The sequence below is a fragment of the Gymnodraco acuticeps genome, unplaced genomic scaffold (genome assembly GCF_902827175.1).
Source record: "Gymnodraco acuticeps unplaced genomic scaffold, fGymAcu1.1, whole genome shotgun sequence".
Lineage (NCBI taxonomy): Eukaryota > Metazoa > Chordata > Actinopteri > Perciformes > Bathydraconidae > Gymnodraco > Gymnodraco acuticeps.
Genome location: NW_022991538.1, coordinates 307,604 through 318,524, shown reverse-complemented (window position 1 = coordinate 318,524; position 10,921 = coordinate 307,604). Strand labels below are relative to the sequence as shown.

The 10,921-nt window shown below is 39.8% G+C and overlaps 1 protein-coding gene across 3 annotated transcripts; it reads right to left on the bottom strand.

Annotated features, from left to right (window-relative positions):
- Positions 1–242: 242 nt before the first annotated feature.
- On the bottom strand, positions 243–9,731 carry LOC117533454 (neuronal pentraxin-1). Of its 3 annotated transcripts, none has more exons than XM_034197210.1 (6): positions 9,610–9,731; positions 4,793–5,704; positions 3,177–3,690; positions 1,962–2,215; positions 1,426–1,605; positions 243–964 (listed from the first exon to the last, which is right to left on the bottom strand). In XM_034197210.1, the coding sequence occupies exons 2-6, from the start codon at positions 5,447–5,449 to the stop codon at positions 746–748; spliced, it is 1,824 nt and encodes a 607-aa protein (XP_034053101.1). In that variant the 5' UTR covers positions 5,450–5,704; positions 9,610–9,731; the 3' UTR covers positions 243–745. The 3 variants fall into 3 exon arrangements, with proteins under 3 accessions (XP_034053101.1, XP_034053100.1, XP_034053102.1); XM_034197209.1 differs by lacking the exon at positions 9,610–9,731 and adding an exon at positions 8,540–8,639; XM_034197211.1 differs by lacking the exon at positions 9,610–9,731 and adding an exon at positions 8,540–8,639 and having other exon boundaries at positions 3,279–3,690.
- Positions 9,732–10,921: the final 1,190 nt, after the last annotated feature.

The following is a 10,921-nucleotide window of genomic DNA, read 5'->3' as shown; positions in this document are numbered from 1 at the left end:
CCGGCGGAAAATATGTCTCAAAATTCCGTGTGTGTAAAAAGACGATCCGCGAACAGAGATTTGAGATCCGCAAGCGCATTTTTGGTCCACAAATACAAAATGGATTCACAAATGCCTGATCGAAAGGTGTAAATGTTAAAGAGAAATTCACAGATCTTTTTTTTAATTTGTGAACATATTTAGCGTATTTGCAGATCCGTTTTACACTTGCAAATGTATTTGTGAGTTTGCAAATCTTTTAAATGCATTTGTGGATGTTGTTTTACATTTACAAATCACATATTTACACACAAATTATTTTTATGTTCACACAAATAATTTTGAGACATATCTATGCCCATACGTACAATCTAAACAAACATTTCAAACTGTCACCAAAACCCATAAGGTCATCTGATTTGATCATAGACCCTACAGTATTAAGACTTTTTCAGGATATGACAATATGTCACATACAGCACCTGTTTGTTTAAAATAAAACACTAGCTAGTCGCTCATGATTAAAGAGGAGGCAAAAACCTAAGGCCCAGGATCACTACAAAGTCTCTGTAAACACAGATTAGATTTATTGTTATTTTTAAATAAAAAGTCACTGATTAAGTTTAAAGGAAGGCATTCAGTTGGTGCCACTATTAATCATCCTCAAAATAACTGAAAGTCAGTGGGAGATTTCTTATTCTTGCACCTTTTGATGAATGATAAATATTGTACATTTCAGGATATCTCTTCAAGTACTTCACTGGTGTTATGGCCTTTCAGTGACAGGGTCAAAAGGGTATTTAGCGACGCCTCCATGAAGCTCCACCTCTGTCTCGGACCAAGCGATGACGTCTCCTTTGAGGTCGCTGCCACATGAGGCCAGGCTGTAGATGTCACTGGGAGGCAGGACATGTGACCACAAATGTAGGTCTGACATCTCTCCCACAAAAGACTGAGTGGCATCAAAACGGCCTCCCAGAATATCCTGAAGAAGAGAGAAAGAACAGTCAAAGTTAACACGAATCATTGCTTTCCAAAATTGGTATTAAAATATTACTTCTGTTGTGCCAGACCAAAACAGAAGTAATCATCAGGCCCATTTCTTAGATCAGATATATAAGATATATATTGTAGTATGATGGTCACTTTACTCAACGTCGCTGGCTCGTGCTAGCTGCTTTTATTGGAAAGGAGTGGACAACACTGCATTTTGTTAACCGCAGCTTTGTGCCGTAAATCAGGCCAAAAATGTTGCTCGTACGTACAGAGAGGCTTTTAGGTTATATCTGAATGCAGATTGTGTCATTATTTTAAAACCAGTGCATATGGTTTTATAAATTAAAGCACACTTGTATTTCCACTTGAAAATGGAACACACTAGATGTTCTCCCATGCATTCAATGCCTCCCTTCTTGCATTGTGTATCGACAGAGGATGAAGCTTTACCTGTTCCTGTCCCAGGATGAAGACTCCTCCAGCTTTGATCGGGTGCCAGGGGGAAAGGTTTGTCCCGGACCCCCTCTGTTCTCCGTCCTGGTAGGCCTCCCACTGCCCATCCCTTGTGGACCAAGTCACACAAATGTGATGCCACTCCCCATCACCCAATGACAGGGGGAGCGTCAAGGCCTGTGGTTGAGAGAGTGAAGGTGGTGAGACACTTATACAAATACATCCAGTAGAAATAACAATACGTTCAGAAAGAAAATATATAAAATAAGCCCTCCCCTTTTAGCTCCACAAGTCAACTACCATCTACTTCCATCAGAAGTCACGATAAGGTTCAACCATTATTAACTGTAATTTGATCTGATTTGAGTTACACTGACCAACCCAACAACCAACTATAATCAGACGAATCCTGGAGCATTTACAAAACACAATTTTCTGACTGAATCCGGTCCATTTCGAACGACTTTGATGAGAGAACAGAAAAAGAAATACAGAAATATCTGTAAAAACTGTGTAGATGTTTTCTCTCTCACCTTGTCATCAATCAGCAGCTCCATGGGGTTGTCCCCCCACTCAATGAGCACTATTTCATTAGCCTGTCCTGGTGCTGAGTAAGAGAAGGGCGTCCCCAGGGTCTGCCCGGCGCCCGCCTTGATCCAGAGACACAACGTCATGGCGAAGATCTCCTGCATCAGCGTCGTCTTCACCTGCCCGTACATGTAGTTGGTTCTCATGGGGAAGCTGATTTGGAAACCTTCGAGATTAAAAGAGTTGTCCCTGCTGTGACCTGTTGTTGAAGACAAATAACATCATTCAATGACAACAATCATTAAGTAACTGGAGCTTTTGATCATGTCTCCTGAGCACTTCCACTGTAGAGTTTGCCCAGTTGTTATTCCTACCTACGCTGTAAAATGTATTATCTCTTCGATTTACACACGGCATCTATTGCACGTCTGTCCGTCCTGAGAGAGGGATCCCTCCTCTGTTGCTCTCCCTGAGGTTTCTCCCATTTTCCCCTTTAAACTGTGGGTTTTTTCTCCGGAAGTGTTTCCTTGTACGAAGTGAGGGTCTAAGGATAGAGGGTGTCGTTTTCTCATACTGATATTCTGAACAATCTGTGCTGTTGTATTTGCTGTAAAGTGTCTTTCCTGTAGGGTATTTTTTATTATATGTACAGCACTTTGGCTCGACCAAAAATCGTTTAAAAATGTGCTATATAAATAAAACTTGATTTGATTTGATTCAAATGTATTGTGGTTAGATGTTTAAACTGTAAGCAGTTTAAGTTAATCAAACTCATGTTGGCTTAAAATGTTTGAGTATGCCATAAAACAACAGGGGACAAAACAATCTAAGGTCTCAAACGTCCATTTAGTAGCTGTTCTGGAGCTTTTTCATCATCATTTTTGTTGCCACTGGCTGTTACCGAGGTAAAGAAGGTACTTTAAAAATCTATTCCCCTCACGGAGTTATAATTCCTTAGTTTTTTCAGAGAGGACTATTTTTTTTTATCTGATTGTTTAATGTTGAAGTAGGTAGTAGACCTGCTCAAGGTCACAGTATTAGACGTTAAAGGTGTTAATTGAGCCACCCCTAACCAAATGACATCATATATTTTTCATCTTATTTTTTTTCCGAACATACTCAGCTGCCGAACACGTCACTTACACAACTTTTACCAAATGCTGCTTTATTAATAAAAACATGTCTGTCATAAATGACTGCATGTTATTCAGTGTGTGTACCTGGGAGGTGCAGCTTGCTGAGCATTGTTTCCAGTTTATTTGAGTGGAAACCAGTCTGTGGCCCTGTGTGTGTATGATAACTGTGACTGTCTGCTTCATTACTATGGTGGTCTTCATCATCATCGTCATCATCGTCATCATGGTGCCCTTCATCGTAGTCGTCATGGTCACTGTCCACATCGTGATGGTCTGTATGGCGACTGCTGGCCCTGTGGTCGTTCTTGTGGTCATCGTTGTGGTGGTCGTCGTGGTGGTCGTCGTGGCGGTCGTCGTGGCGGTCGTCGTGGCGGTCGTCGTGGCGGTCATCGTGGTGTTCGTCGTGGTGTTCGTCTGAATGGTGATGGTCGTCTGAATGGTGATGGTCTTTGTCGTCTCTGTGGGTGCTGTCGTCATCATGGTGGTCATGGCTGCTGAGGGCGGAGGTGTGACGGCGCAGCTGCTGCTCCAGAGCGTTGATCTTCCTCTGGAGAAGCTCCTTCAGAGAGCTGGAGTAGGCCACAGACGTGTTCCTCTTCTGGAGGTGAAGAACACACAGGTGAAGACGTGATAACAACACACTTCCTGTCACGTAAATCCTTTACTTCCTGCTTACACAATAATGAGTTGGCCTGTTACCTTAAAGTCTAAGAGAGTCATTTTGTGTGTTTTGCTTTTCTTTCCCTGAACCCTTTAATGTCAGCTGCAGTAGTCAGGTATTCATTGTCTCCTCCTGTATATCAATATTCCAATTACTTGTATATAGACTATTTTGCACTATTTCTATTCTATTATATATATATTTTATTTACTTGCACTATTATCTGTTTTATTGTTGTTGCACTGTTGGAGGAGCCTGTGACCTAAGATTGTCATTGTCATAACTATACTGTAGCTATGCACAAATGACAATAAAAGCCTTGCATCTTGAATTTACTTTTCTTCCTCTCAGGTAATCTGGGCTTTTTCGTGGCACATGCCCTGATTAACAACCTGTCAGGGGAGATCAAGATAAGCACTACTGATGTAAGACTCGTGCCAACCCCCCCTGTACACACTCCACAGCTCCTGGCATCTGTCTGTGGTCACCATCCATGGAAGAGTGCTAAAGGATGATACATCTACCAGGTGAGTAGATAAAGAGACAACCTGAACTTAAATGTGCCCAGCTAATCCATGTAACCTTTAGCAAGAGTCTCTCACATCAGTGACGAACATACCTGAGCCTGTTGCTGCTCCGAGGTGCCAACTGACGGACATCACAGTGACCCTCTTGCTCTTTACGCAATCAAGTATTACATATTTCCTTTCTCTAAAGAAGTAAGTGCACATACTACTGGGACTTGATTATTCGTAAATGCAATCCGTTGATGTTACCTTTGATATGTCCAAACAAGCAAAAGAACAAGTTATCACTACACATCATAAACCTCCCCCTACATCCTTTTATCAACTGTAGTGTACATACTTTAACACAATATTTCTTGAATGCACTTTCATCTGTCTTTCCTTCTCTATTTCTTTCTTTCTGTTTTACTTTCTATATATATTCCTCTCCTTTTGTCTTATTTCTAGCTGTCTTTCTACGTGTGTTATTTCAGAGTACAAATCTGAAGAAGTTTCCTCCTCTCGCTGCTCACCTGCAGATTGTCCAGCCTGTCCTTCAGCGCCTGCAGCATCCTCTCCATCTGCTCTGGGGACGATGTTATGTCCCCCGGTCTCACATGTTTATCCTTCCCCTGGTGGTCGCTGTGCCCCCCATCAGATCGCTGCCCCCCCATGGATGGGTAGTGCGGTGAGTCTGGTATAAGGTTTTCATGGGGACCTTGCTGGTTGCTATAGTGCCCGTTGTCAGTGTACGTGTGATGACTGTTCGCCCCTGTGTGACGGGGGTCTGAGCCGTGGTGCTCGTCGTGAGGCGTGAGGCCCCGTCCGAGACCCTCACACAGGCTGAGCTTGGCCGTCAGCTCTCTGATGGTCTCCCTCTGGTCCAGGATGGTCTCTTTCTGCTGCAGGAGGCTCTCCCTGAGGTGCAGGATGGTGGCTTTCGCCTCATCGCTCGCCCCCCACCAGCCAGCAGGGGGTACACTTTGATGTCCTGGCCCTACACCAGGACCCCCCATGGGGAAGCATGCAGGGTCTGCGTCCACGGGAATAGGGGTGCAGATGAAGCGCGGGTGGGCTCCGAAGTCAGGCCCTGAGCTTGCAGACGCAGGGCAGAGGATAAGGGAAATGAAATATATCAAAATGGGAACAAGCAACAGGTGTCGGGACCGGGACTTCCTCATTATCTCCATCCAAAGTTCAGCCAGGAAGACTAAGGAGCTTGGCTTCACTTCACAATGTGCGACGTACGTGGAGGTCAAGGTTGTCTTGACTTCATGGTAGTTGGAAAGGAGACATCAGGAAGCCCGATAACAAAGCATCCACTCATCTGACAAACAAATGGAAATCACAGCTTTGTCTTTTATATTCTTTGTCGCGTGATATAATGATTTAATCCTGGATCTTGGCTTGTTTCTCTCCCTCCGGCTCTGAGGAATGCAGTAAACCTGTAAAACACAGAAAGACAGATTTTAAAAGAAGGTCTTTAGTAACACAAGGGGAGGACACAATAATAAAATCACCTTTACATTAGGGAAGCTTTTTGTTAAGACTCTGTCACAGTAGTGTTGATTCAGCTCTGATTAAACGTGTTTGCTGTTTGTGGCGTTTACCATATGTTTGTTCCAGTGCTATATATTTGTATCTACAAGTCTACAGTCATTAGCTTCACATGTTTTTGCTGATTTAGTTAGCATCATAGTGAAATTAAAAACATACTCTATTGAGTGAAATAAAAAATGTGAGAGGTATCATTTACATATAATGTTCTCTCTCACATTCATTTCTACCCTCTGGCCTTTATTTACCAATTCTGCTTGTTCAGAAATGCAGTGAATAAGCCTCAATGACCGTAATGACACTTTGAGAGCAGGCTGACCAGTGCTCAGCAGGATGGAGGATGACCTCCTCAGCTGCGTCTGTCTGACCAGTCAACTCACATGGCACGGAGGATTAGTCCAAATCACAAGTGTGACGTCCTAAATTAACCAGACGACGAGACATTTGTTGTCCTCTTTTAGTTTAAATGAATGTGATGTACTTAGTTTCTTGAAGCCCTAATTAAGCCTGCAGGGACACATTCAATCTTTTGTATAGACTTGAACTTTAATGTTTAAGAGTAAAAAAACGAACAGTTTATTGTTTAAAGTCTGGATCCCAAACGATCCCCAAACCCTAACATGGAGTATTATTTTTCCTGTCTCTATATCACAAAGGCTCACTGACCCTCTGAGCGATGTAGCATGTCCTTCATTATACAGGGTCGGCATTTCGAAATGGCACACACGTGATGTGGCAGCTAAACCTCCCAGACCACCTGTTGCTCGCAGTGACCAGCCTACACAATGTGTGTGTGTGTGTGTGTGTGTGTGTGTGTGTGTGTGTGTGTGTGTGTGTGTGTGTGTGTGTGTGTGTGTGTTGATAGTTCATACATGATTCACTGCACTATATCAATAATAAAACAGGGTGAACTACATACAGACATAGTCTGTTGTGTAAAAATGATCACCACTGCCTTCATTATACCAAGTAAGTTAAATGCAAAACAATTATTGAGCTGCAAAACAGGAAAAACAATTCCTTATTTATTTTTAATTGAGAAGGAATTTTTACTAACGTGTCTTATCAGTAAAAAGGAGTAACAACCCCTGAACTAAAAGGTGTTTTTCTGTCTCTGCAGACCCTGCTGTGATTTACGGGGCTTAGAGGACAGACAGATGGTCGATGTACAGAAACGTTTCACACCCAATCACCACAGTTTAGCCGTGACCTTATGCCCAGAGGTCACTTAATTAACCTAATTGCCAACAGTTGTTGTGCTACCTTAGCCAGAGATAAGTGGGCTCGCATGCTTTAGTGCGTGCGTGTCTGTGTACGGGTGTGTGTGTGTGCATTGGTGAGATAATCCATGGTGAACCCTGTGGTCGTGCACCATATGCTCAAGGTGGATTTAAGTAGTGAGATTAATCCCAAATTGCAAACTGACAACAGAAGTTAGATCTGTGAATAAAAAACATCGGACTCTGAGAAAGAAAATATGGAAGTCTCTACTGGTAAACAGATGATTTCTTGACAGAGAATGGATCTGGCGTTAAAACTATAAACATCCCAGTGCATTACAAGATCAATGTCAATATCATTTTCTCGGGCAAGTGGCTCGCACAAAATGTGTTGAGACACAAAATAGATCAAAGTTTAGAAAAGGCTTCTTCAGTGTAAATCCCACAGTTTAAATGCAGAGTGCTGCTGCTTTGTTTACTTGCCAGGCTTTCTGGTGTTAGATGAGGTCAAACATGTTTTACTTAAACCTGCAAGATGCGTCCTTAGCTTACAATCCATATATAAATTATATTTTCACCATTGTTATATCATTGTAAAATGTTTTATATTTTGCATGGCTAATGTGTTAAATACTCTGTTAAATGTACATTTATTTATATAAATCAAGAAGTTACATGTAGAATAAACTGCTAAAATAATGTCAGACGGAATATTGATTATCAGAACCATTTTTTTTGGGTCTAAATTAGCATTTTTAACCAAAAAATGTTGGATAAAACTGGCTTTTTCATTTTTCTAATGAAACTTCGTAAGACTTTTATCCCTTCCTCCCACCCTCTTATTCACTCTCATGGTCAGCTCCAATTTTTAAGACAGTGAATGATTTTCTGATTTACGTGTTATTGTGAACTCTGCAGCCGATGTTTCTAAAACATCCATTAAACTAAATATATTATATTGTAATTAATTTTAATCCATTAATTTCCCTCAAAAGAAACACTTGGGAACATAGAATATATATATATAACACATATTCCTATAGTTTACACCGATATTAGAGTTGAATAAACCCAAATTAATTTCCTTGCAAGGATCCATTGTCCCACTGACCTTGTTTTCGAGGAATATGTTTTCCCAATTTAGTGAACACATTTCGGACAAAGGTTCGTACAACGTACAACCATGTCATTGAGGACGTCTTGACTGGCTCTACGTTTTTTTGACTAAAAATGAATAAATAAATAAACTAAAATGCTTTTAGTAACTGACATCAATAAATCAATTTGTTGTTACATGTTATATTTTAATGATCAACTATTTATTATTTTTTATGTTTTAACAATATGTCCAAATCGTTTTCTAAAAAAAAAGGTCAATGTTTCTTTGCATCTGAATGGTAAAAGGTTAAAGCAGAGCCACACTTTGGCTCTTAACTGGCCTCTTTACTTTTTCAATATTTGAATAAAAGAAGAGTTAAATGAACATTGTGAAAGCGTTCTTACCTCAGAGTCCTTGAGCCTGCAGCTGTGTCTCCCCTCTGCAGAGTCTGATCAGATTAATAGAGCTTTACAAGAGTGGAGAGCTCAACTCCTTTTATCCCTCCTTCATTGTCTCTACCTCCCACTTTGCTCTCCTCCCCTCTTTTAGCTTGTGTTTCTCTTGGAAGACCACTCCTCTTTTATTGCTGAGTCTTAGACATCAGTGCCATCTTCATATTTATTCTATTAATGTGGATTTCTGACTTTATTGAATATAACTATATGATAGCCTACATTAACACTGACTTACTGACCTCAGATCCTCTGTACCAGGAATCTCTAATTGGTCTTTTTAATTCCTCGTGTCCACCGGTCTGACTGAGGGCCAAAGAGGCAAAGGCAGGACAGCAGATGGCTGATTTAAGGTCAGAAAATCACTAGACAAATAAACTATGGATCCAGCTTGTTGATTACATTAAAATAAAAAAATAGATTAGATTAATCAATGTTTCAATTAATTAAATGTCCACTCAAGGGACTAATTAGGATCTTACTTTTTAGAAAGCTGTTTCAAAAAGTATCTGGCACATTTACATAATAACACAACTACAAATACAACACAATTTAAACTTACACTTTTTACGCTATTATTTTTAAATGGCTGGCAGTGTTTGATTAGATCTTAAACTGCCTTTAGAGCTAACATTTAGTTGTCAATTTAAAATTCCGATATGAACAAAGTGACAAAAACTAGAACTATGAGCAGTTGAACAAAGTGACATTGAGTAAACCAACCTGATTACAAGAGATCCAGATTCTGACAAATACTGAATAACAGGTTACATAAAACGTGAAAAGTGTGAGGAGTCCAATGTGTCCCCTGGATCTGTTACTATACTCTGTCTCTGCCTCTTCATGTATAACGAAAACATTTCCTGGATTTAATTTTGATGTATTGCTTTGCAGATATCAAAAAGGCAGTCCAATGCATTTGACATATTATTAACATAATGTATATAAATAGTATGCATGTGAGCTGTGCTGAATGTTTAATTGATTGCCTTTAAGTCTTAGTGGTGTATGACCATTCCTACCTGGCATTGTTGGTCTCAAAGAGACAGTTTGATCTTTGTAGTAATAACTAAGATGGTACTGATATAGTACAGTGATACTTTAAAGCCTGCACTTGTTGCACCACCAGCTGTGGATGTTCAGGTTTCTGCAGGGGAAGTGCAGCAGGAAGTGATGTCACACATCGCCCCCACCTGGGAGAAACCTGCAACTGCAAAGAAACACAGCTTCAGTCCGACACCTGAATGTCAATAGATTTTTATTTTTGGGCCCTTTATACAATGCACAGTTTTGAAGCACATGGCTAGATTGATCTGAGACCACTCCACCATATTAAAGGGAAAAATACTCTGCTCCACTATAATAAATACACAGTAATAGTCAGTATTGACACTTGATGATTGGACTCACATGCAAACAATTCAACACAATGTTGAAATGTTATTATTCCAAGAGTTTTGAATAGCCAACAGCAAGAGTTCATTTTTTATGAAAAATATTTCTTCACAATGACAATTTCTACTGCCTTTATTTGTTATTTTGTACATTTAACAAGAAATGTGAAGGCGGTAGCTTGCTCTTCACAGCTTTTTTTGTAATTATTTCATAGTTTGCCGGTGTCTTCTCTCCGGCAGCAGCTTGTATCCGTAGAATCAAGGCACAGACAGTAAGTGAAGTGGATTCACTTTTAAGTTTTTCTATTTTAAATACTGTTATTATTATGCTACCTCAATCTCCATCTGTCAAATAACTATATAATAATGCAATAAAAAGTACAAAATGTCACACTAATCATTGTTAAGTGGAATAATAACATGACAATCACACACAAGTGCAATGCTACTTTTAGAAACACTAGGTCATGACCTTTTGTATTCATATTTGTATGTACTATTATTAGGTTTTAAACACACTCAGTGCATTTTCTTTTTGTATAAAGTGATTTAATTTAATTATTGAAGCATGAATGTATAGCATCACTTTAAAATTGCAGCTAATAAATGTGGGGTTCATTTTAATCACTTCAGAAACTGTTGTCACTTAACTTAACAACACATCATCAATTATTAGGAAATGTATATTAATATTTCGAATCTGCAAAGTTAATAAACATGTCAAGTGAATATAATGGAGTGAGTGACACATTTATTTTTCTTTTAAGTAAATATTAGAAGTATAAAGAGCATAACATATGTTCAATATTGTAATTTAGTTCAGTACTCGAGTAAATGCATTAACTCCCCACTGACCCTGACACTTTAACTTCTCCTCTCCAGCACCTCTATTTGTTACATTAGCCTTTAATCTTCCCAGCAGCTTCCTGCAGTAACTAAA

What these genes read in the sequence shown, in the direction of transcription:
- LOC117533454 (XM_034197210.1), bottom strand. Translation starts at nt 5,449, where the DNA reads ATGGAGATAATGAGGAAGTCCCGGTCCCGACACCTGTTGCTTGTTCCC. An exon ending in ACAGGCTGGACAATCTGCAG is followed by an intron (nt 3,691 to 4,792) that starts GTGAGCAGCGAG and finishes CTTCACCTCCAG; the next exon opens with AAGAGGAACACGTCTGTGGC. An exon ending in AGCTGCTGATTGATGACAAG is followed by an intron (nt 1,606 to 1,961) that starts GTGAGAGAGAAA and finishes TCTCAACCACAG; the next exon opens with GCCTTGACGCTCCCCCTGTC.